This window comes from Caloenas nicobarica, chromosome 27 (assembly GCF_036013445.1).
Source record: "Caloenas nicobarica isolate bCalNic1 chromosome 27, bCalNic1.hap1, whole genome shotgun sequence".
Taxonomy (NCBI): Eukaryota; Metazoa; Chordata; class Aves; order Columbiformes; family Columbidae; genus Caloenas; species Caloenas nicobarica.
The window spans coordinates 2632213-2652304 of NC_088271.1; the positions used below are offsets into that span (position 1 = coordinate 2632213).

Here is a 20092-nt window from a genome sequence, read left to right on the forward strand (position 1 = left end):
GCTCCTGTTCTCCAGCTGAACCCCCAGCTCCCTCAGCCGCTCCCATCACACTTGTGCTCCAGCCCCTTCCCCAGCTCCGCTCCTTTCACTCAACTCGCTCCAGCACCTCAAGGGCTTTCTTGGCGTGAGGAGCCCAGGATTCGAGGTTTGGCCTCACGAATCATCAGCGTCACATCCCCAACTAGACACAAAATGCAGCTGAAAGCCCCAAAAGCCCCAAAAGCCGAGCAGCAGCCGGGGGTCCCCAACTTCGGGGAAGCCACCAGGCCATGCCTAAGCCGACAGTGCCACCTGCTGCCACTGCACACCCGTCCCAGGCTGCAGAGCCAGGGACAGCACAGGCCTCTGCTGGTGTCCAACCATCTCCAGAGTCGCTTGCCTTCCGTCGAGCTTCTCCCAACTTCCATGCAAAGCCCGAAGCACCGAGCCCTGCGCTTTGTGGGGTGCTCCGTGCACAGGAGACCTGCAGGGTTAGGGACACAGCCAGTCACATAATGTACCCCACAGTCACATAAAGTACCCCCAGCCACAGTTCCCCCCACCCAGACACCTCCAATATTTAATCCTTCAATAATTCCACCCAGACGTGCCAGGTCCCTCTCTCTTACAAACAACATATAGTAGGAGACACCCTCAGAGAGCCTGCAAAGTCAGTTATAATTTTTTATTAAATATACATCCTCTCTTGGCACAAATCTTAAAATATATAAACATTATATAACAAAGTGTCTTCACTGCAATAAAATAGAACTCCAGATCCAAGAAAAAGCAGTCAAAAACCGACACGCATGCGTACACGCACACACGGGTGGTGAGGACACGTCCCGACAAAAGGCATTGAACAGCGTTTGTGCTGATAGATGCATAGACCACACAGGCAGCGAACGGTGCTGGGAAACCCTGCGCCACACGGCGTTTCGGGGGGAGCGGGAGGGATCAGCCCCTACAATAAATAAAAGGCTGTTTTGTAGGAAAGCCACTTCATCCCCTGGCCCAGTGGGGAGGGTCCGTACCAGACCCACGGACACGCACGGGACATGTCCCACCACATCCAGCCCACCCGGGACCGGCACCAGACTCACTCCGGGTTGCCACGGCTCTTCTCCTTAAAGTCTCCTTTCACACCTTTCGCGTTAAAGACACCAGAGGGTGAAGACGACTGAGCTCAAGTTCTAGTCGGAAGGCAAGAAGTGAACGCAAGTACCGCTATTTTTCCACAGAAGCTACGAAACTGGTTTTGGAGAGCTGCCAAAGAAGGAAAAGTGCCAGGATGGACAAGTAGGTCAAGAATGTTTTAAAAAACCCTCATGTCCCATCATCTAGTGCCTTTAATTTCCTGCCCCACACCCCCGAGCAGCCTTGTCTGGGAGCGGGGAGCCAAGTCGGGCTGTTTGGGCATCAAAGCTGCAATTTTGTCATTTTGGATGCGTTTCATCGGACCTGATTTTCTCGAAGTGCTAGTGCGGGACTGAAGGTGCAGAAGCAGACAAGCAAAAAAAAAAAAAAGAGCACAAACTGATGTTTGGCGGTAACGCGTTAAGGAACAATGAGAAACGTGACTTGAAAATGAAAGCAAGGAATTTGAGGAGAGAAAAAAATGAAAGATCAGGGGATTTGCGGTAGTAAAGAAGTTCTAAAGAAAAGGAGGACTAGAGAATATTCTTGTTAGGCTTGCCTCCTTTCCCATAGCTAAAGGCAAAGGATCTTCTTGGCCAGCACAAACCAGTGCGCTCAGGACTCCTCGGGCACCCACTCCAGGCAGCACAGAGATCTGGAACACGTCTCAATTAACACAAGCATTAAGAGACGGGAAGAGAACACTCTGTTTCTCCTTTTCTACATTCAAATCAGAGAAGAAGAAAAAAAAAAAAGAAAAAGAAAAAGCTATTTAACCAACCCAAAGCAATAACACACAGTTACTCCGAACACTTTTTGCCCAAGAAACAAAAGCACTGAAACCATTACAGACTGAATTCAAAGATCCGTCTCTGAACAAACACTCAGCCTGCAAAACTTGGAAAAAAACCCACATTTGGCTACAATTCCATTGAATTAAAATCAGGTGCAGTTGCTAATTAAGGAAGAACTTATCAGAGCCAAATGCTTCCAGGCCTGGCTGGGCTTCAGGTTTAGTTTCTCAGCCACGTCCCCGGGCTCTGGATGAGCTGCCCGCACGGCGTTTCGGCTGCGAGGTGGGAGATGCCAGGGTTGTTTAGTCAAAATCCGCCTCCTCCGCGTGCTTCCCACTCGCTAGCACACTCATTAGACGGGGCAGCAGGTACCTGTGCAGATCTACCCTCCGCTCAGTCCCAAAACAGAGGCTGAGTCACCCAGTGTCAACCCTTCCTTGGGCAGGACCCAGGGGGAATTAAGCGATGAGGGTTTGGCCATGTTCAGCATCTCACAAGACAAGATCTGCTGTGCTTGCCCCCGAGATGACTGACCATACCAACCTTGGCACAGATCGTACACCCAGACAGACACACGGTCAGGCATGTACGCACGCTCAACTGCTGACACACCAGGTTGCTGGTTTACACCTCCTTTTTTTGTGGTAGGATGCAACTGCCTTAGTATTTCCCCACCAGGCCGCACAGGGTAAAGACAAGAGCAGAAGTTAATCGGCTTCTCCATTGGAGAAAAGAAATCGGAGCTCTTGCAAAGGACTGAACAGAAATTTCACCCGAACAAAGAGAACAGCTGAGCATCTTCTGCTAGCGATGGAAGCAAAAAATATACAGAATTCATGGCTGTCATCTCTAAAGACTCTTAAAACACCACCACCTAATGTTTCTTTAATTACAAGGTAAACCAGTGGCTGCAGTCAAGTTTCACAACGGAAATAGTCATTTGTGGGCTTGGAGGCAGAAATTACTGAGGTTAGCACCCCGCCCATCCAAAACCATTAAAGTACGATTGATACCACGCGTTCTGGGAACAACACGTGCGCAAATACTCCAGTATGCTGGCTCTCCGCCATGTCCACTAAATGGAAGTGTAGGTGCTCAATTCCTAGGGAAATATTTGGCATTAGAAGCAAATTACGCTCCGAAGAACAAGTGCAAAGACAAAAGGAAGGAGAAAGCTATTTCTACCAGTTGTGCGATTACCTCCATTCTCATTAATAAAGCCATGACGCAAGGCTCAAACTACAATGGCTACAATACATACATCAGAAAAGGACAGATCTTAAATGATGCCTTATTTTTCTTTTATACATTAGACTATATCAGCTGGAAAGGGATTTTTAATCTTGCTTTATGTCATCTGATTCTCAGAGAAGCCTGAAGTTTGCTCTGACCTCTCTTGCACTCCAAATTTAATACAGGAATGGAACGTAACAGAAACCACCCCCAAATCTCAATTTCCCTGAAGACCGATTTGAAACAGAAACACTGGAAGGTACTTTACCGTTCACTTTCAAGTGGCAACTGGAAATGACTGGCGCTATATCCAACTTCTGAGGGGCAATACTGGCTGTGGAGCCCATTCTCCCATGGACCCCAGAAGAGCTCTAGGAATCAAAGCAAGTGGGTTTAGGTGTGGACTAATGAACGGAGGTGACACGACCAACGCAGCAGGTACCAGGAGACAACAAGGTTGTTCGGAAGCAGAAACAGCAGCTTAAGCCAACCCTTAGGCTGCACTCAGTGGGCATGAACAGCCTTTGGGAAAAGCTTAGTCTGCGTCACACGCGTCTTTGAGATGTTTGTTCTTGCATCGTGCATAAAGCAGCAGCAACAATACTGAAGGATAAAACTGCTTTAAATTTTAAGCATGTAACACTTTTCTAGCGCACCACCACTACAGTCTGCCAAATCCTTAAAAAAAAAAAAAAACGCTGCCTTGAAGACCATGAGAACAACGGAAGGGTTTGGGTGGCCTGAAAGCTCTGCTGCAGTTCGACTCAGTCCAGTTTGTGAATCCAGGCACAGCACCTACTCAACAACACTGACAACAAACGTGAGAAGTTGATTTACAAAACAGCTCAGAACTTTCCTCCCCTGCTGCCTACAGTCTTTGGTAATCTCAGAGGGACACTGCAAGGGATATTTTACGCAATAAAACTCAGAAATGAGAAGAACATTTGGAAAAAAAAAAAAAAAAAAAAAAAAAAAAAAGGGCAGCATTTCCAGCCAGAGCTCACCCAGAACAAAAGAAGTGAATTGGACCTGTTAAATCCTGCTGCGTCCTGTTTTAAGGAGACTGACGCTTACAGGCCAGGGGAAATCTGGAATTCCCTACAGATTAGCTGGAATATTGCACTTGGCAGACTGCCTCCAGCTAACATGGGTTCTGACCAGGAGCAGCAGCTACTTCCCAGATTCAGGGGATCATCCTGACAGCACCGAGTCCTCCTTTCCATCATCCACCACTTCATCTGCCCACACAGACCCAGTGAGGAGCCGGCAGCAGCACGTGTTCGTTTGAGAGGCTCCACTCCCGGAATTGAGGAGCAAACCAGAAGGGTGAGGCAGCTACTTTAGAGGGACTCGGTTCTGCGGAATCATAAGGAGAATTTTGTTTAGGAAAGGGTTATTTTCAGGTCAAGGTTTCCAAATAACTCAGAGGCTCATTAAAAAGGAAAAAAAAAAATAAATCCAACAATAACAGAAAAAAAAACCCAAACAAGAAAGGTAAGTTCTCAGCTGCAGGACAGCATGTACGAAGTGAGAGAACGCTAGCATTGCTCTTTCTACACGTGTTGTACTTTTCCCCAGCAAGGAGCTGTGGGGATTAAGCTACTACCTTTCAACGTTAGTGCTGTGCTGTAATTTACGGAGAAGGATCTGCGTCAGGTCAAAGGTTGTGAAGCTTATTCCCACTGCAATCGGCCCTTTGACCCAGTTCATGCTGAGTCCTTTGTACAAGCCACGGATTAGTCCCTCTTCTCTGATAATCTCCTGCATGGTGAGAAGGATGGAACTGTACGTGTGTCCCATGACCCCCGCCGTCTGCATTCGTCGGCGAACCACATCCAGGGGGTACGAAGCCGACTGACCGATCAAGCCGGCACAGGCACCGAACAAAAGCCGCTCCGGAGGGGATGGCTGCGATTTCCCACTGTGATCTGGGAAAGAGAAAGTAGCCGAGTGTAGAAAGCTTCTTGTAACGAACACACGATCGAGGTCAAGTGGGCTGAGAGCCAAGGAAAGCACAGAGCTCCCCAGAGTTCGTTCCCGACTCGGTTGGCAGCTGACTTGGTGTATCACCAAGTCCTTCTGCAGCCAGGACTTGCATTTTCTCGTTCCTCTGCAAGACAGAGATGCTGCTTTTCTGCAGCTTGACTTCTCCATGGTCTGGAATTGGAGAGATGAGGGTACAAGACATCCTCCATAAGCCCAGAACTGTGCAGTTGGCTCCGAGGCCAGCAAAAGGACTCGCACCACTGAATTCAAACACCCCAAACTGGCCAAAAGTCCGCACCATTTCACTGGAAAGCAAACCAAGTTGCCTTTACCTGCATGCAGTTTCTTCAGCGTCTCGTAGGTGAAGAAGCTAAGCCCAGCGTACGGAATCACTCCCAGGATGGTTGGTGTAAATCCCCTATACAATGTCTTCAGTCCTTCCTCTCGGGATATTCGGATGAAGACATGCACAATGTTGCTGTACCTGGCACGGGAACACAGGAAAACCAAATCTGCGCCGGTTAGTGACTGCGCGCACCAGTAATATTTCCGACGGGGCTTTCTGAAGGATCAACAATGAATTAGTTCATCTCTGAGCTCATCAAACAGCTCAGAAGGGGTTTCAGAAGCCTGTCTGTAAATGGAGAAGCCGGTCAGCAGCTCTCCCACAGCCCTGTCACGACATGCTGTCCTGTCTGTCAGGAGGCACCGTGCCAGCTGGCCTCCTAAGGAACCAACACCCAGGTTTTTACTACTGAGCTCTTTCAGTATCGATCTCCTCCCAGCCCCTGGACTAACCAGGAATCTGGTCATTTAATCAGCGCTCAGACCCCAGCCTTTAAGAGGTTTATTACACCAAAGGCTCTGAGCAAGAAGTGACCCAGAAAACGGGAATAAAGTCATCTGACCTTAAAAGAAAGTTCTGCGTTTGTTCGTGGTGCTTGTACTTGATTTCGTTAGGCACTTACATCTCCTTCGGCGTGACAGCCATTCGAGCACGGACCATATCCAAGGGGTAGGTTAACATGGCAGCCGTTGTGCCTGCCAGAGAGCCAGCAATGAATCGAGGAAAGGGTGTCAGCGCTCTAAAGTAAGGTGAGAGAAGAGACCAAACAGATCACCTGGAGATGGAAACGCTCCATGGCTTTTGAGGATGGCTCTACTCTATCAGCTACTGAATCCCTTCCCTGCCTGTGGACTGAAAGAGGTGGGTGGGTGGGGGTTGAAGCGGCTGTGGTTTGCCACAGCCAGTCCAGACACAGAGAAATATTATTAGGAAATGTTTTTTGAGGACAGCAAGCCTGACTTGAGGCGTCTCAGATGCTACGTGGCCAAGAGCAGGAGGCTCAGGCCACACGCACAGCTCAGATAACAGCGCAAGGCTGGATCTTGCTGCTTCTCCTGCACAGAAAAGCTCTTTGTTTTGCCTGCCCACTCTCGGCACGGGGAAGCGCTAACTCAATGTCTAGGCCACTTCTTGCTCATGCCTCCAGAAGACGGGGTTGTCTCCTCCCAAAGATCTCCCCTGTGCAAGACAAGAAGCCCAGCCCTTTGCTTAACCCCCTCACACCCTGTTCTGCAAAACCACAATGAGAGGGGCTGCCAGAACTCTGCACCAACAGAGCTTTCAACTCGGCAGAATTTCTCTGCGCAGCGCGGAGAAACGCGCTCCCTCCCTGCAACCTACGGTCCCACAAACCACTCCGTCCTGCTGTGCAGGGATCAAAGCTGTGTCTTACTTTCCCTGGAAGCCGTAGTAACTCCCCAGGAGCTGCTTGTACTCCTCATGCGCGCAGAACTGGATGGCGGCGTAAGGGATGACGCGGACCATGGTGGCGGAGTTCCCTCGCCAGAGACTCCAGAAGCCTTCGTTGAGGTAGGTGCGATAAATCAGCCTGTAAGCCTCCTGCGGGCAACGGAGCAAAGGTCAGACACGGAGATCATGATAAGAGGGAGTCCAAACAATAGACAAGAGGGAAAAGGTGACCCTATGGCTTAACCTCTCCAAATCCTCCTTCCCACCCCGACCGCAGCAAAGCTGGTATCAGCTGTTTGTGCTCACAACGCTGACTCCAGAGTAAGACGACTAAAACCTCTTCTCTGGGGAGACTAAATCAGATACATGAGCGTGAAAAAGAATCCGAGTCAGGAAGGGAGAGTTTTAGATTCAAGACATCTTCATTTTCCCTCCATGGGTAAGGCACAGAGCTGGGCTGCTGTTTGCACAAACCATTCATCTCAACCCAAATTAATCTTCTTAGTGTAAGACAGAAACATTTGGATTATGCATATTAGCACAGAACACACGGAATGCGCACGCAACAAAATATTCAGCGAGCCATGATAGCCATCAGCTCCTGAATTCAGATTTCCTCTATACTCTGAAAACAACTCCAATGGTGTGCAGAGGAAGAAAACATGCACTAAAGGAGAAGCTCTAACAAAACAATGCCCTGGGCGATGCCACAACATTTCCTAGACCCTGGAGCATGAAAAAGGACCAAGGCACTTCCATTCTACGCACTGGACAAAAACATGAACAAGAAAGAGCGCTGTCCTAAGGGGTGTTATAAACAGCGCTGTTTCCAGTCTTCCCCTCTATGCTGTGAGTGCTGCTAATAAAGCTCCAGCAAGAAAGTTAAATAAATACAAATAAAAGATGCTGTTAGGGCTATTACTACCATTAATCAAACACTTCGGGTCAACAGGAGACAGACACATCACCTCACCTTGGCAGAGAATCTTTTGGAAGACACTAAAAAGAAAAAATGAGCGTTAGGTCTTGCAATACATTTAGGTGGATTAAATAAACCTTACAGGCATTTTATCTAAGGGATAAAAATAGAGGCAAAATAATTAATGGAAGAGAAAATAAAGATCCTTTACAATAAACAAAGACTTTCCACAGGTAAGTGCTCCCAAACTCTCTTCAGCACATACATCCATTTTTCCATCTACTGTTATGAAAACAGCTTCTGTCACACTTCTTTCTTTAAAGCACTAACAATAAATGAATAAGTAAATAAAAAACAACCCCAAAACTGCACCGACCACTTATTTGAGCAGATCATTTCCATACACAGGTTCCAGACTAATGCCAGAATCAGCAAAGAACAGGGCTGTTCAGCAAAGGCTCCACGCAAGAACGGTTTCAGCCCAGCAAAACTCAAATGAACACTCGGCTTCTTTTCCTGCCTCCGCTCCAACTGACAGCATCTCTTTAACTGTGTAATACACGAGGCATTTGGAAGCGAGATTTATTTGGCATACGGCAGCTCTGTTTGTAACGTTCCTCCAGCGGGAAGGAAACCCAGGCTAAAACCTGAGCAGCAACACTAATGAAACGTGGTTCCAATTAAGTGTGTATTGCAGTTTCTTTCAAACTCCTTTGAGACTTGTAACCTCTCAAGTGTATCAAACTATCGCATGCAAATATATTTTCACCACGCTGCTCCTTTACGCAATTCAACACTTTTCTTTTGTGTTTTTTTTTAACAAATAAAAACACCTCCATAGCCAACTGCAGATGGATCTGCAATGGCAAAGAGCTCTTGTCCCTCTCCCATAGCAGAATTCTTCGGTCTCCCGTTCAACAGACAACCTTCCCAGCTCATAAAGCAAAGATGCTTCAATCTGGCGCCTGTTTATGAAGCGAGGAAAAACCTTTAGGAGAGCAAGAGACTAAGAAATCCATTAGATACTAAGAAATTGGTCAGAACGGGCAAGCTTGAATCATCTCCTTTGCAGCCAGTTTAATGGGCCAAACCAAACAGGTCTTGTTATAAACGTCGGCCTGGACAAATGAAAGGTGATTTACACAGAGGGCTGTTGGCTCGTCCTGGCTCTGCCATTTCCATCTCACCTCTGCCCCTAACATTTCCACCCTCGGCTGAACCGTGGGGTTTGTTCTGGTGGAAAAGCACCAGCAGCTGCTCACAGACGTGATCCCAGCGCAGGGTTCAGCCGCAACCCCCGCATCTATATCCCAGACCTCAGTCTCTGCTACGCCGAGAACGAAAATCATGTCAAATGAAAGTCAATTTAAAATTAAATCTCATGCAGGGATTAGATTAAACCTGCCCAATTCGTTTAATCTGAGACGTCAACCAGATTTAAAATTCTCAGCTTCACCAAATGTTTGCTGTATTAACTGTCTGTGCTCTTCCCCTCCAGACAATTAGTGTCACCAGCAGCTCCTGCGCCGAGACAGGAACGGAACAGAGCCCACGACGGGGCTGAATTCCAAATCCTGCTAAACGTACGAGAATTTTCCATTCCAATTTGCTGAATTTCATTTTCAGTTACGCACTTTACGGGTTCCAAAAAGGGCTTTATGATACAAAGCTGCTACGCCAGCTTCAATGCCTCTTGCAGTACTTTTCATAATTAACTCCAACCAAAACAATTCAGCTGGAATACAATGCAACTCTCAGTAGAAAAGACATTTGAGCAGGCACAGGCTGGCATGCAGCCTTTAGCAAAAACCCAGACAGCTCAATTACCTCCTTCCAGTGTCACCACCTCGCCTTATATTGCTCCTTTCCCCTTTCTTGTTGCTGCTAACAATAAAGTAAAAGCATTTTGTAAAAGCTCACCTTGAAACATGATTTTTGTTCTATCCAGTGGAGCTACTGCAGTTTTAGCAACAGCACCAGCCAACGCACCAGACATCAGGGAGTTGAGCACTTTCTTGTTCTCCTGGTTGCCCTGGAACGAAGCATTGTTCAGTATAACATGGTCAGTCCTAAGCAAAAGTTGTCATATTTTACCTTTGCTGCAGCATCTACCCCGTCTTGGGGTCAAAATTATCTTCAAAATCCTAAGCGCAGGAAATTCCTGGTCAGACCATGAAGAGTGATTAGATTTGTCTGCCAAAACGCAGAGTTCCAAGGTCTGCCACCTCTTACACGTACCGTTTTCTCTCCGTCCACATTTCTCAGAGCTAAGCCACTGCCTCCGTGTACAGAAGCTTCTTTCTTGCCCTCCCAGTAACACACAAGCCCTATTTCCACACTGTTCCCAAGATTCTAAGAATAAAACAAGACAGGTTTCCTACTACGATAAATGGAAAGGAAGTGTTTTTGTTATTGACATTCCTGCCACAGCTCATATTTGTAAAGCAGCTATCTTCTCCCAACACACGGGCAGAAGGCAAGTAAATGACTTGAAATCTAACACTGTGAAGGTTATGGACTGAAAGACAAGTCAAGACACGGCTTAAGAATGCTAACTTTTGATATGCTTTGTGTTTTCATGGAGGAGTCAACATTTTTCTTTTTTTCAGACTGCTTTCCAGCTAAGAAGTTAATGTTTATTACCAAAATCCATGGTTCAGTCTCATTTTCCACTCCAATCTTTGCCTGGCTGATGCTAAACACAAGGGTAGCCGTGCAAAGTGTGAACTTCAGCCTGAGCTCTGCTCTAAACCAGACCAAGGTTCAGCACCTCTTCCCGTGTTTCTAGCAGGCATCCAGTGACAGCAACAAGAGCGGGGAAACCAGGACGCATGGCTCCCTTCCCAGCACCGCCACTGAAGACACAACAAGCCATAACCTTGAATGTGGAACGCAGCCCTGCCTGCCCGTCAGCCATGAGCGATGCCCAGACTCTTCCCAGCGGGCTGGAACCGCTCGGCTACCCTCAGAGAAAGCCAAAATTTCACTTTACGCAGCTTCTGTGTACGCTACAGCTCCTGGAGGATCCACAGCTCGAATCCCACGGAGCTGCTTGTTTTCTAGAGCAGCCATGCAGCTTTTCTCTCCAACCCATCGCCTGGATGCAACGACTTCTCTCCAACCCACCGCCTGGACCCAACGACTTCTCACCTCTGGCGGGAGGTGGGTTGGCGTAACTGGCTCCGCATCCTGCTGTTTGAAATCCACTTGACCTTTTCTCACACCATTACCCATACCAGTCACACTTGCAAGTGGGCAGAAGAGCTACAGCTCCTGAACTGAAAACAAGGAGAAAGCAAGAGTTAGCGTCAAAAGTAGAAAATACGCAAGTAGTAAAAAGCTTGTAGAGGAAGGAATAGCGACCTACTCCCAGGGCCATTTTCAGTAGGAAAACCCCCATCCCAAGCGCCCAGCTGAGGAGCATTTCTAGGTTCCCAGCATCAATCCCTTCCTTTAATGTGCAAGTGTATGTGTGGGGATACTTGGGCGCTATGTAAAAACCATTTCCATTATATTCACTTTTTTCAACCTCCAAGGAACTCAGCTCCAAGCTACAACACCAAAATATCCATGATTTCTAGAGAGAAGAATCAGATCCTCCTTTGTCCTCTTCCATCACCTACAGTGAGGATTTGGGTTGTTATTCGGTCTGAGCATCTAGATATCGGAGAAGGCATACAGAAATTTAAAACCCAGCCTTGGAAAATGGAAAAAAATAGTCACAGCAGTAAGTCCTGCAAGCCCGTCATGAGCAATTGGAGGTTATTTTAGGAAGCGGATAGATCCAATGCCTCACACGTGCCATAAAGGCTATTTTGATGACGCCAGCGATTCGACTGAAAGCAGCACGGTGGTGATTTCAGAACTCCCTTTCCTCCCGGTCACAATGCACATGTGCTTGTAGCTGGTGAATCGGTGCAGTTTGCGCAGATCTCTCTTGCTGTGACACACATTTGCTCTGTGAAAGGCAAGGTCAGCCTAACCTTAGCTGCAGAGTATAAGTGCAGAGATAATGGTTTAAACAGAAGATATCGCTTCAGCATCTTTCTAATACTTCTGCTTTTTATCACGCAATTTTTTCATCCTTAAATATGCAGAAATTAAGGAGCTCAAGTCCGACAAACTCGAGTCAGCACAGAAAGGCGGCCCCTCTGAGTTCTGTCTCTCTTCCCAAATGGTCTGTGTAACCACAAAGATCAGTTTTCTAAGCCACGAGGCCGTTCAGATCTCCACATTTCTACTTTGTTAGCTTCCTTCCGAGGAATGCGGCATTAGGAAACCCGAATTCCCGAACTGCTCCCCAGTTCTGCCGCGTCCTTCTCACGTGTCCTCCAGCAAGTTACTTCACCCCCATCCCCTCCGATGCCCACGAAACCCCGGGCACAACCTCTTGCCAACTTGGAAAGCCCATTTTACGACTATTTCTTTCCCTTTTTAACAATCTCTAGACATGACATGCTTGTCAGCACCTTTCATACCTGCTGACCTATTTCGCCCCCCAACACCGCTCTCATAAATTAGTGCCAGACATCACTTTGCAAGGCCCTGGGCTGCAGCAGAGGCGCTCGCGCGGGGCCGGAGCAGCTTTGCTGGTACTCGTGCGTGACCGATTTGTGATGATGAAGCCCCGTACGACCCGTGTGCTCAGTCCGAGGGAGTACAAACGCACCCGGGTGTCTTTAATGCCAGACGTCGCTCACTGGAGCTTTGGAAAGACATTTAGCAAGGTGTTTACAGCTCCTGCTTGGAAAGAGGAGATCGCAGGATGTTGCTCGGAGAGTAATAACTTAAAATTGTAACAAAAGAGAACATCTGATGGTCCAAAACACGACCTAAACGGTGGCACTTCAAAAGTTCTGTCGCATCAGACCACGTGAAGAAAAAGTCCCATAAGGATCAGAGCTAAAGATGATTCGTAACACCACGGAGCGGAGCACTTCGTTAAATTATTTTGAAGAATACAGACTGTTGATTATTTCTAATTACCATCTGCAGTTACTTCCTTTCCTTCTTATCTCAGGTACCTGGAAAATTTACTGTAAAACAATGTCTTTCAGCAAAAGCATGCAAGAGATCACAGGTAGAGATATTACCCCGGCTGTCGCAAATAAAGAAATGTAGGTCACAGCAGAAGATTTATCTCTCCCCAAAATAAGCCCACAGAAATAGAAATCATGCTAAAGAGCTTAGGAATGCAATACGCAACTTTATTTTAAAACATGGTTTTGAAAGATGATTGAGAAAGATCACCAAAAGGAAATTTAAAAAACTCAACCAATGTTATTAAGCCCAGACTTATTTTAGAACATGTACATGCATAAAGATGATACCCATTTACTCAACAATATTCTCTTTCATCTTATTCAGAACATTATTTGTTTTTATTTTTAGTGCCCAATGCCCTGATCTCACAAACACCTGTCTATATGCTCAACTTTACATATTAAAACTGCCCACATGCTTTACATAAATACAGGCTCTAAACTTGCAGAGGCTTCAATGCAAAAATAGCATTTATTATTTTAATTCACATCTGCTCACTGCGAAGCAATGCAGCTTTATTTTACTTTGGCTTTGGGCTGGATTCTGATGCCGCTGAGTTATTAACGGAATTCTGGCTGTTTTGACCAATAGTGGACACTGGAGCCACAGGGCACAAAGTTTTGCTTTCGGATTTAGTGTGAATTTGTAGCGCCCGCCCATTAGAAGCCAGACATCATTTTGCATACACAGCCATCTGACTTGCTCATTAAGTAATCCGCTGAAACCCAACACGGAGCAGCTGGATATTTTTTAAATCCGTGTATTTTGTAGAGCTCCGCAGACAGCCATTAGCTGTGTTTACAAAGCCACAGAAAACAAGAAAAAAAAATAGCTGCAGATTAGATTTTTGTTTTTAATAAAGCACTTCTGAGTTATTTATATTGTAGCTACACGAGTCCTTGTCACACACCTGGATCCAGACTCTTCAATACAACGTGGTGCGGAGTGAACCCTAAGAGAACAGATAATCAGAAAGCAAAATTGCTGGCGAAGGCGAGTTCAAAAGTTAGAGAGGTTTAATGAGTAACACACGCTGTGCTTTTACAACAAAACGCACCACGGTTTATTGAAAGTACAAAGCACTTAACTCCGGCGTCCAGTTTCAAGCCCGTCAGAAAACGCCGCTCGTCACTCAGCCACGCTAATTCAGTCACGGATTAAAGATTATTCACCGAATTGTGAAACAGGGGAGCTCAGGCCCCTCGTTTCTGGCTGTGGCATCTCGGACCGATGAACCGATTTGTGCTGGTCCTCTGAGCCCTGGGATGCTTTCTAGGCATCTTCCAGCAATCGCAGAAACATCTGTGCGCTAAAACAAGTTCCATTCCCCGCACAGCAAATGCACAGAATACGCATTAAAAACTAGAGCGCTGTTGTTTTTCTCCTTCGCGTTCCCCCAGATCTCCGGCGGCACTTAACAAATACCTGAGCCAGTTCAATCAAGCTGTCAAATTGAGTCTCTGACAAGTGAGACATTCTGCTTTTCTTGGTGGTGACTCTGATTAAAAGGACAGGCGAGACAGAATTGAGTTATTCGGATGCTAAAAGCAACCTACTTGGAAGAACGTCCTACAGGCAGGTGCCAGTTTATCGCCCAAGGCGGGGTGGGAGTTTGGATTAAAACCAGTTCTAGCTGTCCGAGCCACTCACGAACCCAACCACTATGCTGCATTTCAGCTATTTCAGTCGAACACACTTTAAATCACACGGTCTGAAGATAATTAGTTCCTTAGCAGGAGAGTCAGAGATGAGCAACGCAACTAAGAAATAAGCACAAATCCTCCGGTTAGGGTGTGCATAATTAAAATCGCATTACTAAATGAAGGCTCGCAGATAATTATACGGCTCCATATTTCAAAATTAGAGCTTATTTAAAAGTTTGACTTCACCTCATTGCAGCCAACCTGCCCCCAAATCTCTCCTTTAGGATCCCACCAGCTCCCAGGAGCAGCAGGAAGGAGGAAATCTGGGTTTGGTGGTTTTTTTTGGTTTTTTGGAGTTTTTTTTGTTTTGTTTGTTTGGTTTTTTTTTTTTTTTTAAACACCAAATTCCCAGCAGATGGAAGCAGAAATCCCACTGAAATCCCACCACCCATCCTCCCCAGGCTGCACAAACATCCGATCCACTCCCAACCTGCCAGATCCAAAATTACCTGTTCACAGAAAAATACCTTAAAAGCTACCAGAGCAGACCCAGTCAGTACAGATTTCGCATTACCATGTAGTCAGAAAACAGGAGAAACCTGGGCATCCAGCCCAGAGATGGGCGTGCAACGTGTCATGACCGAAAAACATGTTTGTCTGATATTCTCTAGTGGAATTTAGACCTGTCACACGACACGATGATTTCGGAAAGAATATAATTTATCCGGCAAGAGCAGCAGATGCACCGCAAAGCAAACAGCACCACCAGCTCTCTGAATTTGCTAAAAAAAAATGTTTGGTTTTTCCTCGGACGACCCCAGCAGTAATTATAAAAGTGGTTTAGAGCCCTGGACACAGGAGTGTCCCAACAGGTAATGGCAAAACCACAGAGTTTCAGCAGGAGAGCTGCCAGGACTTGATGCCCATAAAATGCACCATATTCGTAAAACAGGCAAGAGAAACTTGGTCCTGCTCTCCGCTTCCCTCTAATCGTCACCGAAAATGAGGATGGGTAACTGCTTCTGAGGAGATAAAACGAGGCGCATACAGAAATGGAGACTTTTTGATTCAATAATTGGGAGTTGTACCACACGTACGGCTCCCAGACATCAGTTACACAAACTTGGGATCATGGTTCATCTCTGGGGCAACATTTCAGTTTCATTCAGGTAAAGCCACTGGTATAACTCCATATGTACCAGCTTCCCTCGTTACTCAGCTCTTTAGTTCCTAATTTTTTTTTATTATCATGTCATTATCATCACTAATGAAAGCATACAATTAAATTAGGAAAAAAGAAAACCAAAGGAGCTCCTGCAGAAATTTTCACCTGTTTTCCCAGGCAGGCTCAAGTTAAGCAGTACCCAGGGAAGTCGCTCAATTAGGTTTCCTTCAATTATTATTGTTAAACTGAGCAATTGAGCCTGACAGAAAAAGAGATGTGGTAAGAGCTGAGATTACCGCAGCCTTAAATCCACCCTTGAAGCAAAAGCATCACCAAAAAAAAAAAAATCACAGAAAAAAAGGGCTGAAAACACTCAGAACAGGGGATGAACTCTAACTAGATGGCCCCTTGAGGTCTGTCTTTGCCTTCCAGTTTGATTAAGCCCTTAAAAATCAAACCCAGATATGCCCTGAAGACCCAACTCTCTTCAGTCACATTCATCTCTCGGTTGCATATAAATCTGATCCCAAAACATTAGCTACGAACAGCCCATTGCATTTCTTCCTTTAGCATCCATAGAGAAACTGTTAGCCTAATTTTATAAAGAATCATTGATTAAAAGACTCACTAAATTACAACATCTGGGAGAGTTTTGGTTTTTTTTTTTACATGCCTTCTTAGCTCCAATATACGAAATAAATGTTCCTCCTGCCTCCCTCAGCCAGAGATAAGCCTGCCAATAAAACTGAGGATAAAGATACAAACTCTTTGCGTGGTTTTAGATAATCTGGTTTGAATTAAGCCAGTTGCTGAACACTGAGAAATGGTTAAATCTAAACTTCAGCTGTATTATTATCCAGAGGAGTCCAGGAGACTCATATTTGGAACCAAGCTGGGAAGGAAGGCAGGAGCCACGGAACAGAGAAAATCTTGGCAAGAAAACACAGCGCTTCATTCTTCGGTTGCTGAAAGAAAACTCTTGCTGGGAACACCTCAGCTCTGCTTCCCCCAGCCAAAAACTGAAGACCAGCTCTTATCTGGAAGGCAGATAACGGCTTTATCTGGGGGAAGACGGAGCGTTTAAACCAGGGGATGAGATCACAGGGTCCTCTGCTGAACCCACTCCAGCTGTCCGGCTGAGATCACCGTCCTTCGGGAGCAGAAAAACAGATAAATAACCACACACACAACAGCCCAAGCATCCTCCCAGCCTGAACAGCTTCAATACTCCTCTCAAAAGTTATTTCTCAAAGGTAATGGCATAAAGAAATGACAATAAAATATTATATCTGGGCTCTCGGTTCGCAGGCCTCCTGCAGGCCACTCAAATGCAAGTTTTCCCATAGATCTACATGGCAGGTACAGTCACCTGAATGTCACACACGAGGTCCCAAAGTGACACATCCCAGTACAGGTGATTTTTTTAATTCAAACCGCGATTCTTTGGAATACAGGTAACCCCCAGTCAATACACCAGTAATCTTTGCCAGGAACTATTTCAACACAACAATGGATAATTAGGATCTCTGCTCTAAAACTCCAGCAGGTTAAATTGCCTATGAAAAAAAAAAAAAAAAAGGAAAAGAAATAATTAAAATCTTCCATCACTAAGCAGAATGATCCACAAGTGTGCCAAGCAGGTGTAATTTCTTAATGCTTTCCACATTGACTGGACGGAGTCGCACCAGACTGCGATTTACCCACCCCGCTGTCTGTACTCACTCCATATCACACAAAAATTAACACAAAGTTAAGCATCAACTCGACTTGGCCAAAGATGCCAATTAAGTTTGATTACAAGCAGCATTAACACATCAGAAAGACACACCTTCATCATTAACTGCACAACTACAGGCATAGCAGTTTTAAAGTGCAACTAGAGAGCAAAGAATTCCTGCAACACATTTATTTTGTGACCTGGAGTAAGCCGTTTGCATTCCAGTTCACCTTTCCATACAGCACAAAAAGTAATCTCCGTTTGTAAGACAGCTACCAGGAATAGTTATATATCACCTGGAAAACAGAAAAGCCCTGCAGCGTGAAGCATTCGTACCAGGAAGGTACAAACCATCTCCCTACAATTAGCAGCAAAGTTACTAGAATAAAGTGATTGCTGGTGCCTGAGCTTTTTTCTAACAGCAAACCTGTCTGACCTGTACTCAGCCCGTCTGCTTCACTAGGTAACCACACGTTGGTGCTCACCTTGTGTTTTATGCAACCTCTCAAAGCCAAGTTTGACACATCAGATATTTCTGCAACGTGCACTCACGATGGGGACTGAGTCAGTGCACTAGCTGCAGGTCAAGCAAAAAGAAATGATCGCAGCTCCTGACTCATACTGCTGCGCTATCAAGAGCTAAAATTCCCCCGCCTGAAGCAATCGCTGGGGCCAGAGAGTTCCTGCTGAAATCCAACACCAAGGACGGGCCCCGTCCCCCTCCGCAGCAGCTCTCGGGACCAACATCCAGAGGTTCTAAACAACGATTTTCACTTGCCGAAGAAAAGTAAGTGTTGAGTATCTACAGCTCTAGTAAAATGTAAAGATGCTCAGAGTTACCTAGAACCCAGCCCTGGTGTTTTAGACACCCAAACACATGATTATTGTTAAATACATTCACCCACAGGTTGTTGGTATGATACCAACCCGCTGGTACCTTATTCCACAGTCTCTCTTCCCACAGCTGTTTTCTAACACCCACAGACATCTCTTCTCTTCCTTTACACACACCCTCTTCTCCCAAATAGAGTCATTTAAAAACCAGAATGTTTCCAAAACACTCTAAATTCATCAAACCACAGGAAAACACCGGAGGGGCACGCAACCTCCAAAAAAAGCTTTGCAACTTATGCGACCATGAAGCAGAAGAACCCAGCACAAAAAAAAGAGAGCCAAGTGATGGCAGAGTCCAAACCTGTGCTGTGCAGTTTGCCAGATTAACAGCCAGCAGGAAAAAGAGAGTCGACAAAAGCAAATACATCTTCAGCTCCTCCAGACTTCAGGGGAGCACAGGCTTAAAGTCAACAAAACAACTGCAGCACCAACTGCTTCGCCTGTGGTACCGCGAGTTAGAGAAGGGAGAACAGTGTTTATTAACCCTGCACAATCATTTCCAGCACTTCCCACGTGTCTTTTTATGTTATGACTTAAATCAAGACGCTTCTTGCATTTCACACTTGAAGGCAAAGGAGGAAAGTCACCCCTGCTCTGCAACTTTTTGCTTATGCAGAAGTAGGAGAGGAGCAGAACACATGTTTAATGCCTTCCACACCCTCTGCTACTCACCCCTCAGCAGAGAAACACAAGCTCGCCTTATTCTCAGGTTCACATCAACTTAAAATAATAATAATAATAGTAATAATAATAATAATAATAAATAATCACACCTAAGTGCAGATTTGGAGACGCATGTTCATCCGAGCCCAGCTTGGATCAAAAGACTTTGAAGGGGAAGAGGAGCCCGATGCGCTTCACGCAGACACTTGCTTCGCACCTGGGACGCTGGCAAGGGAGGGGACAGCAGGGACGGGGGGGACAAGGGGGGGCAGCGGGGAAGGCAGAAGCGGGCAAGAGGAGCCGCGGGACAGGCTGGCAGGGGCCGGGCAGGCGGGCAAGACGCGGAGCGACAACCGGGCAGCGCGACCCGGGGCCGGGCTGGGCCTCCGGCGCGGTGCCGCAGCCCGGCGGTGACCACGGCAAAGGCCGGCGCCGCTCCCCCCCGAACTCCCGGAGGCGGCAGCAGAGCCAGAACCCCACCGGCCCCGGCCGCACCGCCGCGACAGGACGGAGGGAGACGGGGGGCGAAGCGGCGGTGACCCCGCGGGAGGCCGCGGCAATGTCACCCGGCCCCGCTACACCGCGACACGGCCCGGGAGCGCCCGGCCCTCAGGCTCGAAGCCACGGGGATGGGCGCCCGGGGCCGTGTCAGCGCTCCGCTGCGGGGCGGAGAGGCCCGGGGCCGGCCCGCACTTACCGGCTCCACTCCGCGCTCGGCGCCGCCTCAGCCGCTGTCTCCCCGCGGCCGTCAGGCCTCCCTCTCCCCCGCTGCGCCCCCGAGGAGGCGGGGCTTGGCCTGACGGGCGGCCAATCCCCGCAACAGGGGCAGTACCGAGCGTGGGGAGTGGCTGCGCGGGCGCAGACAAGCAGTGGCGGCAGCCAACCGGTGCCGGGAAGAGGCGGGGGGCGCGGCGGAGGGCGGGGCGCGGCGGGTGCGCGCAGATCCCGCGCCAGAGCCCTGCGCAGCGCCCGCGCTCTGCCGCCCGCAGCGGGCCCTGCCCGGCTCCAGCGGCTCCGCTCACCGGCCCGGCCCCGAGCCCGGCCTGCACGGCCGTGTGCCATGCCCGACCCCGCTGTCCCGCAGGGCACCGTGCCATGCCGGGCCTGCAGCTGCATCCCAGCGGGGCTTCACCCTGACAGTCCCGTCACCCCTCATCTGCCCC

The 20092-nt window shown here is 47.5% G+C and overlaps 1 protein-coding gene across 3 annotated transcripts; it reads right to left on the reverse strand.

Annotated features, from left to right (window-relative positions):
• Positions 1-650: 650 nt before the first annotated feature.
• SLC25A42 (solute carrier family 25 member 42) lies at positions 651-19702 on the reverse strand. Of its 3 annotated transcripts, XR_010607682.1 has the most exons (9): positions 19627-19702; positions 10955-11082; positions 9725-9836; positions 7859-7884; positions 6869-7035; positions 6098-6214; positions 5462-5613; positions 1083-5071; positions 651-943 (listed from the first exon to the last, which is right to left on the reverse strand). XR_010607682.1 is itself a non-coding variant. In XM_065652740.1 (8 exons), the coding sequence occupies exons 2-8, from the start codon at positions 11036-11038 to the stop codon at positions 4746-4748; spliced, it is 984 nt and encodes a 327-aa protein (XP_065508812.1). In that variant the 5' UTR covers positions 11039-11082; positions 19627-19702; the 3' UTR covers positions 651-4745. The 3 variants fall into 3 exon arrangements, 2 of the variants coding, with proteins under 2 accessions (XP_065508812.1, XP_065508813.1); XM_065652740.1 differs by having other exon boundaries at positions 651-5071; XM_065652741.1 differs by lacking the exon at positions 6098-6214 and having other exon boundaries at positions 651-5071.
• Between the last annotated feature and the right edge of the window lie 390 nt (positions 19703-20092).

Coding starts and splice junctions, on each gene's coding strand:
- SLC25A42 (XM_065652740.1), bottom strand. CDS start 11,038: ATGGGTAATGGTGTGAGAAAAGGTCAAGTGGATTTCAAACAGCAGGAT. Junction 5,614..6,097: donor GCTGTCACGCCGAAGGAGAT/GTAAGTGCCTAA, acceptor TTCCCGTGCCAG/GTACAGCAACATTGTGCATG. Junction 5,072..5,461: donor GCTGAAGAAACTGCATGCAG/GTAAAGGCAACT, acceptor TCTCTTTCCCAG/ATCACAGTGGGAAATCGCAG.